Genomic DNA, 19,948 nt, shown 5'->3' on the forward strand with positions numbered 1-19,948 from the left:
GTGGGGTTTTGGGGAGACTCCCAGCCATGGCTACAGAGGGGTGTCTGGGCCACCCACACATATCCTAACCAACAGCCTCCCAGTCTGTTGTTTCTCAAAAGGTCACATTATTATTATTGTTAGTAGTGGTAAGTAGTGACCAATATTTCGGTGCTTCTGTTTGACATTCGGTAAAATTCAAATAAAAATGACCACTTTAACATCAAAGATGAGGAAAATCAGTGACACTATGGAGACGCCTCCATTTTTAACCATCCCAAAACCTGTTCTTTAAGCCTGACTAAAATTAGTGTATAATAGAGACAGGTTTAAGCTATGTTTGAGAGGAACAAGTCCTGTATCCCTACTGCAGTATATTTCTGTAAATATATATTTCAGTACACTAAACTTTATACCTTGTATTTTTACAAAACAATACCGAGCCTGGAAACCTTGTTCTATTGAATTTCGCTGTAGTAACAGTTGTCGAAATGCGAGGCACCCTCGGATGGAAAAATGAATCCTATCAGGAGATCTAAATGGGGTGCTGCGGGTGAGACGTTCTTGCTGGGTCCACTAACCCTCTTTATCCAGAATTCAGAGCAGTAAAGAAGTGCCCCTGTTGTCCAACACGTGATACGAAGACTTCTCAACTTGGAAGCACAAGCCCAATCTGGGAGGAAAGCAGTGCTATTTGGCAAAGATGAAAACCAACAGAGGTCAGGAAGGAGAACCTCGGGACTGGGGTTTGGACCTGGCGGACGAGGCCAGCTGCAGATCCCGGTGACACCGCGCCGCCCAGGTCATCGGCCCCCGCGTCTCTTCTGCCACCGCGTTACTGCCACCATCGAGTGCCTTCCACTGCCGACGGGACGTCCTCCGCAGACGCTCGCCCCCGGGAGGGGGGGGGGTGCGCCGGAGGCCTCCCCAGATCGCAGACGTGCAGCTTCGGACCGGAGCCCGGGCGGCCTCTGCCGCCAGCGACCTCGCTCCGGCCCGCGGGCTGCCCGGCTTCCCGCGAGGTGGTCGCGGAGCAGGAGGGGCGGAGAGCCGGGCGCGGCGGCCCGAGCGACGAGGCTCCCGGGCGCAAGGCCTCGCTTTCGTGGCTTTGAAAACTTTCCAGCGCGCGTGCCACGGCGACGCGCAGCGGCCGGGCCGGAACCCACGCGGCCCGCGCCTCCCGCGGGGAACTTTTCGGCGCCCGGCTGCCTTGTCACTCTCGCTTTCCGACGCGCCTCCCCCTGGGCTCGCGCTCCCCGCGCTGCCTCCCTCCCTCCCTCCCTCCCGCCGAGGAGCTCCCCCGGGCGCCCGCGGCTCGCGTCCCCGTCCCCGCCGCTCCGCGCTCGCCCTGCCCGGCCGCCCCGCCGCCCCGCGTCTCGCTTTTCAAAATGGCCCGGCCCCGTCCTGCGCCCTGAGAGCGCGGCGAGCGCGGCGCCGAGCCCCGGGCGGCCCCCCGGAGCGGGGAGCGCGGGGAGCGCGCGGAGCGGACGGCAGGGGAGGGGGGGGCGGAACGGGGGGAGCGGAGGAGGGGACCCGCCGCCAGGGGCCGGCTGCTAGCTCCGCGCCGACTTTTCGCCAATGGTCCAAAGCGACATGTCCAAGTCGCCTCCCACAGCGGCGGCGGCGGCGGTGGCGCAGGAGATCCAGATGGACCTGCTGGAGAACGCGGCTCCCGCGGGGGCGCTCGGAGCGGCCGCACAGGTAGCGACGGCGCCGCGCCTTCTCCTTTCTTTGTGAGCATTCCGGGCGCCGACCCCCCGGCTCTCCCGGCGCCTCCTCCGCCGGGATCCCTCGCCTCGCCGCTCCCCTCCCTCCCGGGCTCCTCCGCCGCCTCCTCTCCCCTCGCCCTTTGCCACCCACTTCTCCCTTCCCGGCGCCGGGGGACCCTGCCCCTTCCCGCCGGTCCCCGGCTCTGGTGCGGCTTCCATTTTTCTCTGCTTCCGAAAAGCGAGTGCGAAGGGGCGGGGGGAGAGACCTCCGGGTCTTCAGAGGCTGCCCTCCCGGGGCTGCTGGGTCAGCCTTCCTCGCCCCTTCCCGGGAGAGGCACATGGATAGACATGAACCAGGCGAGCGGACTGGACCTGCTCAAGATCGTGAGTCCGGGTGGGCGGGAGGGGCTCGGCTTCCCCCGACCCTTCCGGGCGAGCTCGGAGCTGGGGTGGGGAGGCAGCGTGGGAGGAGGTAGGGGTGCGCAGGGGCGGGGGGCGCTCGGCCCGGGCCCCCGGCACCGGGCGCAGCCCGGACCCCCCCCCCCCCGCCCCCGCACCTGGGGCGTTCTGCCGCCTTGACGGCTCGGCTCCCCTCGTGCCGCTTGCCGCCCTCTGCCTGCACCCCTCTTTCTTTCTCTTGAGAGAGTTGGGGACGCGAAAGTTTTTGTTTTTCCTCCCCCCCCCCTGAAATGTTAGCCGTTCCAGGGAGCCCCGGGACCCCCTTCCTCTCCGATGAGTATTAGCGGTTTCTGGAAAAATTCCGGTTTGCTGCTCGTTGTGAAATAGGAGATGTCCGTTGTGGGCGTTGGGCAATGATAAGGTGGTGGCTTTTACGTAAGGCTTTGGCAGGTACAGTTTGGATTACAGACACCTCCAGGTCTCAGCGGTAAGGAGTCTCTCAACTTTTATCATGCCAGTGAGATGACTTCAGACTCCGAGCTGTGGGCTGCTGGGCGAGCGATGTGAGGAGGTTAGGATTACATTTCAAGCATCGTTTTGGAGAAATGTCTCTTTGCCTAGCGATACGGGCTTGTTGATTTCAAGCCTACATTTGCTAGATTGTAATTTGTGGTGGTTACATATTTCTGTACTTAAAAAAAAAAACTTATAAATATGTCGTTTCTATTTTTTATATTTATATATGCTCAAGAGAGAGCGTGTTCTTAGAGTGTTGTTTCCTGTAGCAGTGGGAGGGAGTAGGACACGGTAATAAAGGTTACAAATGTTTTGTTGCCATTGTTGTTTTGATAGGGGATAGAAATTGACGGCTCTGAGATTCTGTTGATACCGTTAATAATGGCGGTGCCAGTGGCTTAATCACGGAGCTTTAGTGAACTTTCTTTTGCCACTGGGAAATAACCTTGCTAACTTAAAAAACATAATTCACTTTGATTTGAGATGGAAGAAAAATGTGGAAACCAAATTGTGTAATCAGAAATCCATTTCTTTCATAGGGGTAGCACAGCTAGCTTTTAGTCGGCCTTGGGCTGTTTGGCCGCTGAACCAGAGAGGGGACCTATAGCTAACCACCTACATTCCCACCTAGCTTCTGCCGGGGGACCTGAATTCTTACCAACACATGTCACATTTGTTCTAAACTCCTGATTTGATCTAGACTCTTAACCAGGTTAGATGATAGTGAGAAATGTACTCCGAGAACTCATTTATTTCTGGATGAAGGTCTTGAATTTTGATAGAAGAAAGGACTTTTAGGCCATTTTTTTCTTTGATCTTCGTTTAGGGATTTTTTTTTTTAAGTTTTCATTCTTATGATAAAAATAGAGTTCCTGAATTCCTGGAGATCAAAGTTACTGCTGACAGAAAACATGACTGCATTTAGATAAGAAATACTAAATTCACTTAGTGATTTATGTCATTAAATGTAAATCAACAAATTGTTAGTTGCAGTTATGAAATGGTTCATGTGTGAGGAGACACCGTTTCTGCCTTCAAGGGTGACAAATGTGTGGCAATTGTATGGTACAGGACTCTTAAGTGAGGTACCGAATCTTCTATGGTTTCCGAGGAGTAAAGATCACAAACGTTCTATACGGAGTAATCTGCAAGGACTTCATAGAAGAGGTGGCTTTTGAGAAGAGCTTCCAAGGGTGGGTGAGGTTTGACCCGAGGTTGTTTGTCAGAGAGATGGTGGGAGCCATATAGGAGGTAAAGTCGCAAAAATTGTAAGTCTTGTAACATATTGATCACGTGTAGCTTGAAGAGAGTATGGAAAGGTACAGATTGGGCAGAGTTCGGCAGCAGATTGACAAGGCAGTTTGAGGCCACATCTTGGAGGCATTGGAACCTGCCGTGTGATGAATGATAGAACCATGGAAGGGGTTCAACCAAGGAGTCGCATTCAGAAGATACACCTGGGAATGTTCTGGAAGGTATTTTAGAGTTTCAGGCGTCCAGAGGTGGAGCTGCCAGACAGGAGATTGGTATAACAGTTTGGACAAGAGGTATTAAGGCCTAAACTAAAGAGAGAGAGAGAGAGAGACGATAATGGATACGACAGGCCCGTGCGTGAGACACTTCAAAGACTCAATGCACAGGAATTGGCTAGTGAGTGGATAAATATACGAGAGGGAGGAAGAAGGGAGGAAAGGATATTACAAGCAGGTTGGAGGTATAAATATTCAACTGTGTCCACATCCGTCTTGTTGCTTTCTCTACCTTCTGAAAATGAAAGCAGTTTTCCTTGAATTGTGTGTCTATCACTTCGGGTATTTGAGGGAAACTTTGCCATGCTTATTTGATTTCTAATAAATCATGGCATCGTAGGATCAGAGGGCTGTGAAAACTTGGCATCTATTCTCTGGGCAGGACAGGACAGCAGTAAAACTGCCTAAAAGGGGGGGGCGGGCTGTCTCAGGAGCGTCCCCCTTTTTTTGTGATACTGAGTAATAGTAAATCTACTTAGAAATGGGATTTTCACTTACAAATGGTGTGTCTGAGCAATCACTGGTTTTAAGAATCCTTTCTTTTTTTTTTTTTTACCTCTGGATTTTATTACAAGCTCTGTATGAACAGAAGATTTAGATTCACAGACTTCCCATTCTCCTTTTTTATGTTAATAATCTCGTCGAGGGAGGGATGGGGCACCCCTCCTACACCCCAACCCTTTCAGTCCAGCACATAAACAACACGAATAAGTTTCTTACATGAGAAGAGGGTTGGCAGTCTAACTACGGGTTGTTAAGTTCTGATGGAAGCAAACGGCATCGCTTTTTGGGTAACCTGCCGAACAGCGTCACTGCAAACTTGGACCACCTCCAAAGTCGGGCGCCAATCTAGTATTCTGCCTCCAAAGCTTCAAATCTGCATTGTCTACGACTGTAGCCCCCAGCCACGCGTAGCCTGAACTGAGATGTGCTCTACATGTCAAATGCACACCAGATTCCAGAGACTTGATACCAAATAAAGAATATGCATCTCATTAATCATTTTTATATTGATAACATGTTGCAGTGGTAACCGTTTGGATATATTGGTGTAAATAAGATACAGCATTGCCATTGATTTCCCTTGTTGTTTGCCTTTCTCGTGTGGCCACTAGAACGTTCCAACGACACGGGCTTGCATTATATTTCTGTCGGGCAGCATTAGTCTAAAATGTGGCACTGGTAAATCTCAGGGGAGTGGACTCGATGGGGTGTGATGGCCGGGTGGATGGGAAGCAGGTGAAAGGGACTGAGAATAGGATAGAGACGGAGGAGACGGGCAAGAAACAAGACGGGTATGTCAGCGCTTTCTGCCCGAAAGAGATTGTAACCGGCACCTCCAGCCACACCTGAAAACGAACAGACAGTAACCAGAGGTCCTGTTTGTTTTGCTCCTAGCAACAAGACCCAGCTGGTTCCACCCCAGCGGAGTTTGCCAGATGCTTTTCAAGCATGTTGTAGTAATACCAGCTGATAGTGGCAACATCCTGAATCACCGTAGCAAGGAGCTTTATCTGAAAAGGGCAGCGGCCTTTCTCCTGGGGCTCTCGAACCACGTCCGTGTGGTTTTGCAGAAACACTTTTAGGTCCGAGGTAGAGCTTAGTCTTTTCACAGTCTCCAGAAAGAATGACCGCGGGTCTCGGGCGTCACGTTTTGCTAAAACCTTCCCTCCGGGCCCCCCCACCCCTTTCCTCCTGATTGGTATTTTTGTTCTGGTACCTGTTGCTGGATTTGATTCCGTTGAATTGCAGTGACGTAGCTTTAGTCCTTTCAGGAAGAGCTGAGCAAAATGTGTTAACCCCGTAACGGGTGGTGGCACCCTTCCCTGTGTGGCTGCAGCAGTTGTCACTGTCCTACAAATGACACACTCAGCATACGCTTACTGTCACAGCCACGCAGAGTTAGAATTAATTGTGACACCACCACCAGTAGCCGAGGCTGCCTTAGAGTTCTTTCCAGGCCTGGCTGGAGGCTGCTTATGAAGAGGGCAGGGTTGATCTTCTCCTGCCCTCCCTGCCCCTGAACTTCCCCACTAGACATTTCTCTGCCGTCTGGCCTTGTCCCTCCTTCCTTGTCTACCTCCCGATCCCCAACGCAGTTCTCTTTAGGCTGCCTCTGGAGTCCTTTGTGTAAACTGATCCATACAGAAAAGAACTTACGGTCTCCTTCCCTTTTCCTAGGGAGGTAATCTCCATGACTTTACTCCTCGTAAAGGATCTGACAGTCTTGTTCGTACTAAGCTATCAGTAAATGAGGAGATTTAATGTCTGATTTCTCTCTGGATCATTTTCGCTTAGTTTGTCTGCGGTTCAGAGGGATAAATCTCAATGAATGCTAATCGAGAGAGATGGAAACTAATTTCAGGTATCAGCATTATGCTCACGAGGAGCAGTCTGTAGGGAGGAGAACGGTCACCCTATCTATCAACCACAGAAGCGGCATCATTCTTGAAGCTGTCCCCAGGGCCTGCCAAGCCAACTGTGTGTGCACGGGTGGGCTCAAATCTCCAGTTAACTGGCAACTTCTAAAATTAACTACTATTGTCTATTTCAACCATACAGAAATTAGGTTTCAGTGATCTGTGAAATATGAACATTTAAAACTCCAGTCCAATTTTCAAAGTCATTTAGTATCAGAGAAGACATTCATTTACACAGAGCTGATATTTGACATCATCGTGACTGTTGGATATCATTTTAATAAGTCATTTATATACTTGTGGAAATTTCTAGAATTTTTTTCTAGTTTCTGAAATCTGACTTAGCTTGGTTGATGTTTTAGGAGAAGTAAAGGAGTTTAAGTTTACAGTTTTCTTTTTCTCCTTTTTGCTGTGGTGACAACAATTTGTTTTTAGTAAGCTTCACATAACTAACAGGCAGTGAGTGCAAATGAGTGACTTTTTCAGGCTGTGTTCCAAGAAGGATTTAGGGGTCTGCACGTGTCAGGGAGAGTATTATGGGTTATACTTTGTACTCTGGCCAAACACAGACTCCCTTTCTCCTCTCCCTTTGGTGTCCTGACACTTGGGTGACTCTGATTATGAATCGCTTTATATATTGGGTGTTCATATATTTAGTGTTGCTAAAAAAAAAAATTTAGGAAAGCCATTTGTCCTAAAGAAGCTACATTTGCAGTAGCCCCTGAACTAAGAAAACTATATACTTCTTTACCAGGTGGAGGCAAGTAAATATTTGATTAATCTTTCTTGCCTTCCTCTGTTTTGGGAAGATTTGGCCTTTACTTTCTTCCTCCTCCTCCTCTTCTTCTTCTTCTTCTTCTTCTTCTTCTTCTTCTTCTTCTTCTTCTTCTTCCTCCTCCTCCTCCTCCTCCTCCTCCTCCTCCTCCTCCCCCTCCTCCTCCTCCTCCTCCTCCTCCTCCTCCTCTTCTTCTTCTTCTTCTTGTTCTTCTTAATAATTCCTGCAGATGAAATGCTCTAGTCTCCATTTTCAAGGATTTAGAGTAACTAAAGAGCAAGTAATTTCAGCAAGATGGACTTAATTTTAAATATTCATTGGATCAAAGGAAACTTTGCTTTGTGATGGTAGTATAAATTTTCACTAACATTTTTTAAAGTGCATCGAAATGGACTATATTAGCTTTCCAAAAGATGCTTTAATTTGTTTTCCTCTTGATCTTGGGTATTGTTACAAGAAACGTTAAAAATTAAAAAGGAGACTATAGGAGAGAAATGATTGCTATAATTAGTAAAAGGCCAGAATAGAGGTGTAATTATGCATATCTGCTTCTTTTAGCTTTTAATAAATTTGATACTTAATGAATAAGGATTTGCTATAACACTATTAAGAAATGAACAAGTTAATACTTTGAATAAAGCATTCCCCTTAAATTTAAGTGAAGAGGAAAGTATATATATTTTAAAACTATCACCAGTTTGCATGGACTTCGATGGGCCACAGTTTTTTGTTGTTGTTGTTTAGTTGGTTTTGTTTTTGTTTTAGTGTGCAAACTGTGCCTTAGTACAGTTGAAAACTGATAATCTAACATATATGCTTAAATATATGTAGCATAGGTAGCCAAGTGCACCTGAAGTTATGTTTATGAACAGTGTTCGTAGGGGCCCAGAAAAATTAACATGCAGATACAATTAAACACTTTTTAAAGGTATCTGATTTCTTGCAGAGAACGGTCTCCTCCTCTGGGACAGAATGTCTGAAATATTGTGTGGTTTTCACAGTGCCTGTTGTGCATTTATGAGCAACCACGAAAAAGCTTACACACCAAAGCAGCTGAATAGTAAAACATATTTATCCTGAAAAAAATCTGAAGCAAATGACCATGATAGAATTTCAGACTCACTTTCCACCCATTTCAAAATGGTACTGGAAGGACACATCATGATGGAGTAAGGTTATATTTTGACTTTGTTCTCAAAGATGATTGTATGCTCCTCATGAAGATAAATAGTGTGTTTAAAAAAAAAAAAGAAAATTTAACATAGATTTGCTCCCCAACCCCCAAAGAAGCATGTTAGGCCTTTAATAAAAATCTTTCAAAGGTAATAAGTCTTTTTCTGTATGGAAATATATATTTTTTTCTGTATGGAAATATATATACACACACACATACACACACACACACACATACATACATACACATTATTTAAAGAACTTCTCATGCTTTATTTTAGTGTTCTTAGGCTTTGGAAGAAAGACACTTCTGTCCAAACCTTTGTATAATAATTGGAAAAGGAAGAACGCTCTTGAAAGAATGTTATTTTTCAACAGTTTACTGAATAATGTTTACATAAGTAAGAAGAATAAGCTGCTGAGTGAGGAGAACGTTGTATAATACATTGTGAAAGCCCAGCCTAGGTTGTCTTTCCTTTTATGAAGCTGAGAGTTAATTAAATGCCATGGAAACACATTTGTATTATACAAATCCCGTAGATGCTTGAAAGAGAACAAACATCTTTAAGAAAAATTCTTGCTTTAAGATTATACCACCGTCTCACTGATTGCAAAGTCCTGTGACTTACTCATAACACAAATGTTTGTAGTAGATTTCAGTTCGCCTAAGTGCTACATATACCATGGTTTATGGGATATTTCTCTTTTTAATTAAAAACATATGTGTGTGTCCAATATCACAAAGTAGTATTTTCAAGACCTGAACACACTGATTTTTTTTTAAAGTAACTTTTGTAAATTCTGATGAACTAATGAAGCCTCTTTGAGTCTCATCATTCTAAATGTTATATACCTTACCCCACCTTTTCCCCACTCTTCCAGTCTGTGTGTGATATTACTTTTTATACTACGTATATTACTTCTTAAAATAAGTGTGTCAGTTTTAAACTATTATTCTGACCCTGTGCCATATGCTAGGTCTCATACTAAATGCTCTAAACCTGTTATTTCATTTAATACTTAACCCGGTGAGGTGAGTGTTAATATCCCCTTTTAAAGGTAAGAGAAGCCTGTTGTTTGGAGAAGTTAAGACATTGGCTCACTTTCTGCCCTAGCAGGGTTCCAACCTGTGTGCATTGAACTGTAAAGCTCAGCCTTGAGCTACTTTTCGATTGTATGTTAATGTTCAATATTTGCAACGACGTTATCTTTGCCTGGAATTAAACAGAGATTGATGCATAGTTTATTCTCCGTGCTCCGAATGCAAACGGTAGACATAATAGGAAAAGCAAGTTCATTTGCATACGTTCAGGCTTGGCTCCATCGTGTCAATTGAAGCAAATTGTCTCACTTTTCAACGTCCTGTTCCGAAATGCTTGTTTTAGTATCGTTAGGATTCCATACAACTTATTTTTCCTGCGTGCTCAGCAAAATCGCTAAGTGGATAAAAAGCCAGATTTTCATATCCCATTCAAACATGACAATAATGGGCCAGGCATTTTTATGAACTACTTTTAATTTCATCGAATTCACCACCTCGTCTGTAGCCGTTTCACCACTTCCAAAAGCAGTCTCTACATCCCTTGATCCCAGGAGGAGCTGGCACCGTGTTTCCTCCGTGTTCCCTCTGGACCTGTATAGAAACTTCTACATATACGTGTATATGTATATAAATAAGTTTCAGGGCCAGCAGAATTCATACTGCACGATGTTCTTCAGCCACCATATGCAGTTCTTACAAGTACCTATGGAGTTACAGATTAACACATGAAAAACAGCCAGAATGGAAGCCCGCACCACTGGGCTGCTGGAAACAGCATTTCATTATGCTATGCGCAATCTGTCGACACATCACCTTTTTTCTCACCTTGCTGTTGTAGCTTCTTCGGTCTCTCCTGCACCGAAATCCTTGCTTTTAAACGTTTTTATCTTCAATGGCTTTGCCTCCAGATGACAGATATGCTAACAGATCACATAAGTTGTTGTAATTCGCACATTATTGAACCCTTTGTCTGGAAACCTCTTTTCCCTATAAACTCACCATTTTGAAATCGATACTTGTGATTCCAGTGTCATTTTCTAATGACACCCACATGATGGCAATTTATATTTTGTTTTGGTTTTTGACCCCTTTCTAGAAGTAGGCCTAGATTTTGGTGAAGAAGGTCTAACAATAATCTCATTTATCTTTTTTTTTTCCCCTTTCTCTTGTAGTCATATGGAAGAGGAGCTAGAAGGAAAAACAGATTTAAAGGATCCGATGGGAGCACTTCCTCGGACACTACCTCAAATAGTTTTGTTCGTCAGGTAAGAGAGCTCTTAAATTTCTGGTTCACAGAGGTAGATTCAAATGAATTTAATTTTTTGAAGGTGATTTTTATACCATTACCCTTAAGATGTATGTGGTATTATGGTACTTACTTTCAGTTAAAGTGAAAAGCGTGCAGTTTCATGTGATACTTAAAATATTTAAATTTTAAGTGAGATCACGTAGTAATTCCACCCTTCCCTGGCAAGTTGGGGAAAGACAAGTGTAAAATTCACTGTGGAGGGTTTCTTCGTAACAGAATGAGTGAACTCCAGCAGAAATGATTATGGCTTTGGGTGTTTTTTTTTCGGCCGGGGGAGGGAATCTCATGTTGTGGGCATCCGTGTTGCCAACTATGAACTCGAAATACCGGTGTTCCCCTAGCTTGAGTTTTCCTCTTCCCTGTTGGGAACTGGATTGTTAAAGAGGAAACTTGTTCTTGGTCTTGGAACGACCGAGGCTACTAAGGTTAAATAAAGCATATGATATCTTTGCGGCATAACTTGAACTACTTTTGGAGACGTAGCTTTTATTTCAGGTGCTATGTGGGGTATTCCTGTCCAGCTGTTTGCAACTGTCCCCTAGACAGTGAGTGTCCACATCTTTAACACAGAAAACATTCACACGTGCTAACAGAAAGGATTTTAACTACCAGAGCAAGAACACAGGCAGCCCTATGTCCGAGGACAGTAGGTTGTGTGTCTAGACTAAAGTCTTGCCAGGTGTAGATGAGTGTGTATCTTCATGTGACTAACGCTTCTCGGTGGGAAAGAAATCGGGAAGGATAGTGCTAGACAGAACCTGATTCCGTGGCTGAAGGACTCCCAGTATCTGGCCCTTGTGCTCCGAGGAATATGTCGGCCACAGGTCTTTCCCCCCAGATAATGGCGGTCAACCGGAACACCTCCATTTCTCTTGCTGGCCACTTTTCCTGTTGCTTCTTGCGCCCCTGCTCCGACACGTCCCCCCACGGTTAGTAGCACTTGGGCTTCCATTTGTTCACCTGCCGCACCACTGGGGATTCTGTTCTTGGCTGGTTGCTGCCTCCTTACACTTTCGCGACACAGACAAAGGATGATCCCTCTTTGGCCCCCAGTTCCCTCTCTGCAATGTCAGCTATGCCAAAGGTATGTCTGAGTAACTCACATGCAACGGGAAAAATCTTGGTTCTGGTCTGTGCCAATTAAGAATTGTTTCGGTTGCAGGAAGTTAGAACAAGAGTTGGTTAGGAAAGAATGGGGCTATTTTGCTAAGAAACATTTAGAAAGAAAAACAGAGCTGTGTTTTAACGGTGTCAGAAAGAAGGAGCCGGGAAGGGCCCAAGAGGAGCCAAAGGTGTGTGCGTTGGCAGAATCCAGGCGCCATGGTCCTAAGAATAAATGAAGGGCCTGAGAAATAGTTGCTTAGCTTAGGTGAGTCAGTGCACAGAAAGTCACCCAAGGCCTTTTCCATTTCAAGCATCCATCTCGATTCTGCCTCTGGGACAAGGAGACTGAACCAGAGGAGTGAGAAGCCACAACTGTGAGTCATTATCTCGGGGCCGGACGTCCGAAGCAGAAAAAAAATAAGCTTCTTAGAACACGTGGTAGTTGTGGCAAAGCCACACAAAGCGACAGGCAGGTTGTAGAGATTGCATGGGAAAAGAAACTGATGTTTGAAGTGAATGCTGTGTTGTGGGCAGAAATGAAGAGTAAACCGAGTCCTCTGTTGCTCATCTTAGCCCTGTTAAAAATGTCATTGTGAGACAATGGTTGGACTTCACTTTCCAGTTGCCCCTGGCCGTGGATTTCTCTTTCATGGTGCTTTGAGAACTTCATTCGTTAACTTCATTCATTAAGGGGTGATTGCCACACTGCATATAAATTAACTGTGATTTGCTTTTCTTCATGATAACTTCCTTTCGCTTTTGCCTTCCTGGTGATGTGTGTGAGATTCTGTGCTTGAAACACAAAGATTATAAAGAGAGTTGTTAAACTACTTAACGTGAATTTAGATCTATATTGCCAAAACTTATGTGGGCATTTAAGAAGACAAGACAAAATAAAGCAAAACAAAACAACAACAACAACCCCCCCCCCCCCCACAAAAAAACCCTGTATCCAAGGGGCATCTCTTTGAAATAAAATAAAACCTATCTTCCTGAGTCCTAGAATGAGGTGTGTGCCATGGCATGGGTTTGGGGTGATGATTACGCAGGTAATGATTTCAAGGACCCTGAAGTGCCGACTTCCTTCCATCACAGAAGGAAAACCGGTGTCTATGGGCAGAATGCTGAGTTAAAACCTAGTTTTCCTTCGATAATTTAATCTCTATTCTGTTCAAAACAGCATTCATATTTTGCTGCCATTTGAAAATCAGCAAACGTTACCTTGATAGAACTAGATATTTAATAGAGATGATTTCATCAGAGTGTTTGAAGAAATGCATGGTAGATGTTAGATTATTAAATCACCTGAAAGAACATCTTTTAAACGTGTTCTTTTTATCATAAGTAGATGTTTTGTTAAAACAAGTGACTTGTGTCCATGTATGTTACTTACCTGCCTGTGGCTGGGGCATACGTATAATTGGTAAATCACTACAAGTGGGATCTATTTAAAAATATCTTACAGTTAGATCAGATTCCTGCCCTTGAATTAAAAATCATTTCCATATAACTTTGAAACCTTAGAATTATATTTTTAAAAATATTACATTATTTGTAAAGACTTTTTAACTATTTGGTAACCACTAGGTACTTCAGAAAGTTTCAGAGTTTGGAAATGAAAATTTTGTATAATAAATATATTAAAAATTTCAAAAATAAATAACTGACAGAATAGCATAGACTTGGCTCTGAACGGAGTTGTATCTGCCCCCAATTCCTATGTTAATTGTGTTGGGGGGGGTCTATAAGGCGATAACAAGGTTAGACGAGATCATATAAGAACAGGTCCATAATCCTACAGCACCGGCAGCCTTATAAGAAAGAGATACCAAGAACGTGCACGCACGGTAAAATAGCCATGTGAGGACATAGTGAAAAGATAGCCATCTGCAAGCCAAGGAGAGAAGCCCCACCAGAAACCCACCCTGCCAGCGTTATGATCATGAACTTCCAGCCTCCAGAACTGTGCGAAAATAGATTTCTGTTGTGTAAGCCTCTCCCCCTCTGGTGCTCTGTTACGGCAGCCATAACAGAGTAATACAGGTGTGTATATAATGGGGTTGGAAAACAGGCCCATTTTATGTATTTATTTATTTATTTACTCTTAAAGTAAACATTCTTACTGATCTGTAACAAAAATGGCCCCAAATGCACAAATCATAAGTGTTCAGTCTGATGAGATTTCACAGAGTAAGTCCCCATGTGACTATCACCCAGGTCAAGAAATCAATATCACCAGCACCTGAACTCCCCCTTTTGACCCTTCTCAACCATTATTCCCTTCTTCCTTACTAAAGCTAGCACATTACTTCTTCTTTTTATACCATAAATTCCTGTGGCCTGTTTTTGGAGTTTTATGTAAATAGAATCATTTATATCTGAATTCTTTCACTCAGCCTCACGATGGTTATATTCGTCTGTGTTGTGTGTTACAGTAAACGGTGAATCTTCTTTGCCGTATAGCACTCTACTGTTTAAATATAGCACAATTGCTTCTCTACTTTACTATTGCTAGACATTGGGTTATTTCCGGTTGGGGTTATTGAGAGTAAGGCCGCGTACATGTTCTTGTATCTATCTTTGGTATGTGCACGCGTGCATTTTTGTTTGATCAGTAGAGTGGGATGGCGGGCCATGTGAACGTATGTGTTTAAGTACACACTACAAGCCAGTTTTCCAGAGTGGTTGAGCCAGTCTGCACCCCCACAAGTAGTGGGGAACAGTGTCAACTGTTTCACGGCCTTGCCAACACTTCGTATCGTCAATGTTTTTCCTTTTAGTCATTCTTGTGCCAGCGGTATGAATAGCCCTTTCCCTGATGACTAAGTCACAACTTACCCATGCTGGATTTTAGCCCTGTGGCTGTTTGATGAAAATTGTCTCCTAACCGTTTGTTGGAACATGTTGAAACATACTGGAATGCGGTAGAACGTGAACATAAAGATAAGTCTACAAAGTAGAAGTCTGAGAGGCCTTCACCCATGGTTTTATTTTATTTTTCCAAACTTTTTGTGGTATGTTTTGTACCCATCATTTGTTCGTGGTGCTCTAACTAAAGTTATTTTGTAAGAAGGATCCTTAGTTTAAAGGAAAAGTTGCTTACAGATGGGTTTCTGCTTTAGGTCCTGAAGCAGGATAACAGGGACCATGAAAGAATTTCACAGTCATAGATAAAGATTCCCGGTTGTTAGTTCATCAGTTGACTCTAAGTTAACCAACTGAACAGTCTTCTGGTCCTTCACATCATCAGCCTGTTTGAGGTCAGTGATATTTCAGAGTGGGGATTGGAGGACGACTTCCTTCTTAAACTTAGTTAATTTCCCCCCGGACATCAGTTTTATGCAGGGGCTCTGGGAGAGGGGCGGAGCCCTGATCAGCATTGCAGCATGACCACTGCCCATGGGTTGTTGGCGACATGTTTCATATACTGGTAGGCTTTTCCAGGTGCTGTGGGAACCGAGGTTGCTATGATTTCTACTCTATATAAGCTTGTTGTGAAGTGATGGCCGAGCTCACCTTATCTATCAAGCATTTCAAAGACAGAACTTGTTCTTCCTCATATTTCCTAAAACCATTAGTTGGAGGGAAAGTTAATTGTGGTGTTTTTTAACTGTGGTCTTACTCCTTTATGCTGCAGCGGAAATGTTACATATATGCAATATATGTTCACAGTATACTGCACTTAAAATTTCCATAGTTCTCTTTGATGTATATTGTATTAGGAGACTTACTTAAAATGGTTTCTTTTCGAGAAGGAGGTGAGTGGTTAGGGGTCGCTGTGAAAGGACTAGAGTCTGAAGCCAGGCTGCTCAGTCTGAATTCCGGCTCTGCCATTTACTAGTTGGCCTTTGGACAAGCAGCTTAATTTTTCTATTCCCCAGCATTTTTACCAGGGAAATAGTGCCGACTTCCAAAGTTAGTTGAAAGGATTGCATGAGTTCAAACTTGTTAATTGCTTAGAACTGTAGCTGGTATCTAGAAAGTACTATTGAAGAGCATATTATTATTATTTATAAATACTATAGGCCATTGAGAACATCAGTTAAAACCTGCATAAGAAGTAGAGCATGGCAGAGGAAATCATAATAGTTAACTGATATTAATAGTTAACTATTATTTCATTGTTTACTGCGTATTCTTTCTGCACCTCTATTTGAGGCACAGAGAGGTTAAGTAACTTGTCCACAGTCACATGACAGGTAGGGTTGGAGTCAGATTTTGAATCCAGGTAGCTGACCCCAGATTCTTGCTTTTATTGGATAGGCTACATCTCCTTGTAACAAAAGCCATGAGTAAATCAAATTGAATGACAAGTGCTTTATTCTTTCAGCTAAGGAAGACATGTGGAAAGATTTCTACCAGTGTCTTGACTGGAGAACACATACAAAGTTAGTCTGCTTTTAACTTCTTTCCCCACAGGAAGGTGAGGATGTCTTCAGCATTGTAAATATCCCCTGGACATCATGATACAACAAACTAGCTTTATTCCCTTATTTCTTGCATCAAAAATTGCTGAGTTCCATTTTGTGCCACCATTCAGCACACTCTGCCTCCTGTATCAGTAATGCCAAGCGGAAAAGTAGTGCTGGGAATGTTTCTTTTCTCCCACACACACTTAGAACACACACTTACAATCCTGAAAGTCCTCTTTTTCTTCTTCTTGTTTTTAATACACTTGGATGTGAACTCAAGTCCGAAATCACCTGCAGCATCATGCTGGTCCACTCTGAGGTTTAGCTGAGGCTGATACAGGCCCATGAATCATTCTTATTGTGAATCTGGGTGATTCCAGGTGCATATACAACACCTGGCTTTACAGCAGGTCCGTTAGAAATGGTTTTTTAGTTCCTTAGGCTGTTGCTTCATAAACAGGCATTTTAGTTTTAATTTGTTAAGAGGCAGAAAGTGTTAAACATGCCTTCTAGGCACCCTAATTAGAATTACTGAAGATTATTGTTCAAATTATTTACGTACTAAATGGTATTTAATATATAAAGCAGCAGTTATCTTGGATTTATTGAGATTATTAAGATACCGAGGTTGTCTTCAACTCAGGGAAAAACTCTTTGTACTCTGGCTCTGTGTTGTGAACAGATATGTTGATAAAAGAACTTTATTTATCATCATAACAAGGCCAGCAAAGCTACCATTCTTAAAATTCTTGATGTGTAGGGCCTTGCTTAAAGTTATAGTCTATTAAGATAATTAAGTTGTCGTATAATGTAGCTCTTTCCTTCCAACTTCATCACAGAAAGAGAAAGAAAGTAAGAGAAAGAAAGAAAGAAAAAGAAAGAAAGAGAAAGAGAAAAGAAAGAAAGGAAAGAAAGAGAGAAAGAAAAGAATAAAAGAAAGAGAAAGAAAAGAAAGAAACAGAAAGAAAGAAACAGAAAGAAAGGAAGAAAGAAAGAAAGAAAAGAAAAGAAAAGAAAAAAGAAAAGAAAAGAAAAGGAAAGGAAAGAAAAGAAATCCCAGGGGTCTGTTGTCAAAGGAGGAGGAGAAAAGAAGAATGAGTAGTTTATTTTAGCACCAGAACCTAAGCGAGTAAATTAATTTACTGGAAGAAAAATAGGTGGAGAAGAGTAACAAGGCCTGCCTGGCATCGAAGGATAGAACGTTTGTGCTGTTCTTTTCAAGAGATTGTGCAAGAACCGCTAACTGTATAAATTCCTCGATACTGCCAAGGTCAGGGAAACTATGTACATCTGCAAATGAGCGCTGGTCATCAAAGTTAAAGCAGCTCACGGGGGGGTGGAGAGGGCAGTGTTAGTCCTTCTCTCGAGCCCAGTCACTTCTCTTCTGTGTGCTCTCTCCCTTCCTTCCTTCCTTCCTTCCTTCCTTCCTTCCTTCCTTCCTTCCTTCCTTCCTTCCTTTTTTAATTTCTTCATTTTCTTAAAGACATGTGTTCTCCCTGGCTACATTTATGTACCTGGCAGTATTCCTAAGATGAACACCAAATGCTCAGCGGATGCCTGCCAGTTTGCTTTATTTGGACGACTCCACATCATGGCAACTTTCATTGAGAGTAACGCCGTCATCTGAGCTCTGCTATAGGCCCTGCCGTGTATGGCCAGGACCCACAAACCGTTTCCACTGCTAATTTTCACAGGTCACCCTGCGGTGCCAACCGGGGTCTTTTGTGCGAAGACTTCAGCCTTAGGAATCAGCAAGTCTTTTTTGGAATTTTCAAGTGCCATTATTCTTTGGGGGCTCACGAGGGAGAACTCTGCAACCGATCTGGGATTGTGCTCTCGCCAACATATGTTGTGGTTGTAACAAAATAATCCTGTCGCTTCCAAGGGCTTCCAGAATACAAATCAGGATGACAAAATGGAATGAACCAAATATTTAACAGAAGGTTGCATGACACTTTCAGAACATGGTATTCTAAACAAATTCCATCTCTTCCAGTACCATGTTCTGGGTGCCGCTTTTTTGGACCTTTTATTAGTTCAGATTGGCTTTAAATGCGAATGATTAATCACAGAGACACACAGCCTATTTTTTAGTTTTGTTTTGCAAAGGCAGATTAAATTGTGATAATGATTACAGACTCCAGGCCTGCGCAGACTGATATGTTTAAGGCTGGATAAATCTTTCAGCCCTTAAATACTGGCTTGTTGCCTTGTTATGCTGTATTCGTCACAAACACAACTATAAATAATAATGTGGGAGATTTATTGCCACTGTGATTTCCTGTAAAGGTCTTTCTATCTTATTAGGCATTCACCTAGGGTTTGTGAATGATAGGACCTGTTCTGAGACCTCTTAAGAACTCGTCTTAAATATATCAGTAGAAAAATACAGAGCTTTTTAGGAAAGAATTCTCTTGTTCTTTCTACAGTGTCAATCTATACACAGCCATGAATACTTCACTTTTTTTTTTTAGGAGGCATTTTAGAAAGTATTAAAACAAAATTTAGATTTTCATACTTTGTATAATTAGCTTTAAGACGTCTTTCTTAATGTAGGTTTTGTGGGAGATCAAGGGCATGATTCGCTATGAAATCTGCCCCATTCTCAGACTGTTGTCATGTATTTGGAACACCTCCTGTGTGAACTAGGTTCAATTAAGATCTCTAATTATTAAAATGGTTTTGTGGATTGAGGCATTTTTATCTTTGGATATCTTTTTTTCCTATTGATACAAATAATGTAATTTTAAAACCGAGAATTATTTCTGCAGGTGTTTTTAGTTTCTTTGGCCCTCAGATGTTTCAAATTATAATATACTTTCCACTTATGCCCCATTTTCTGCTGTTATTATCCATCCTCTTTTTGGCCAATGTCTGTAGTCTTGGAAGTCCTAGACTGAAGTAACCCCAGGAGATTAATCGAGAATTTACAAGTGATCTGATATGGAGTAACTAGTATGCCTAAGAAAATGGAATTTCATTAAATACTGAATTTGCAAAAACTGTGTCTTTCAGTTGAACCCTACACGTTTAGAAGTACCACTTAAGATCACTTACTTAGCTTAAGGTTAATTATTCATGTGTCTTAGGTCTTCATGGGCACCATACCTGAGATACTAGTCTGGTCCCACGAAGGGACAGCCTTTTTAGGGATGGAACTGTTGTCAGCTTCTCTGTTGATTTGTTTCTGGAAAGCTTCATGTCTGATGGTTATCAGATGCTAGGGAAGTCCGTTTTGAGATTCGGGCTTATGGCTCAAAAATATTTGCTGTGGTTCAGTTCCACAAGTAATTATTCCAATTCTGTCGCATCATTATTCCACATTCGTGACCAGGCATGTGTGTTTATTACGAAGACCCCGAGATGGAGTCAAGTGACCCAGCCCCCACCTCCACCTCCGATCTTATCACGCTTCCTTTCTCCATGTGCTTATTTTAGAGTTTGACCAATAAGGGGGGGCGGGAGGGATAGGAAGATAGTCACAGGAGGAGGGGAGAACGTTTTTATAGAGTCTTCCGTGGCTACGTGATTGGGAAAATGAAGATGGAGCCCTTCAGGGAGTCCTTGTACCCTGCACCAAC

At 43.3% G+C, this 19,948-nt stretch overlaps 1 protein-coding gene across 4 annotated transcripts in view; it reads left to right on the plus strand.

The window, feature by feature from the left end:
* Nucleotides 1-1,499: 1,499 nt before the first annotated feature.
* The window catches only part of CACNB2 (calcium voltage-gated channel auxiliary subunit beta 2), a 387,862-nt gene continuing 369,413 nt past the window's right edge, over nucleotides 1,500-19,948 (plus strand). For 2 of the 4 annotated variants that reach the window (XM_023256405.2, XM_023256408.2), the window contains exons 1-2: nucleotides 1,501-1,680; nucleotides 10,715-10,807. In XM_023256405.2, the coding sequence (XP_023112173.2) occupies nucleotides 1,558-1,680; nucleotides 10,715-10,807 (216 nt within the window). In that variant the 5' untranslated portion in view covers nucleotides 1,501-1,557. Of the gene's footprint in view, nucleotides 1,681-1,800; nucleotides 2,073-10,714; nucleotides 10,808-19,948 lie in introns of those variants that run through there. The other 2 variants (XM_023256406.2, XM_019834006.3) reach the window with 2 other exon arrangements.

This window comes from Felis catus, chromosome B4 (assembly GCF_018350175.1).
Source record: "Felis catus isolate Fca126 chromosome B4, F.catus_Fca126_mat1.0, whole genome shotgun sequence".
In the NCBI taxonomy this organism is placed as follows: Eukaryota; Metazoa; Chordata; class Mammalia; order Carnivora; family Felidae; genus Felis; species Felis catus.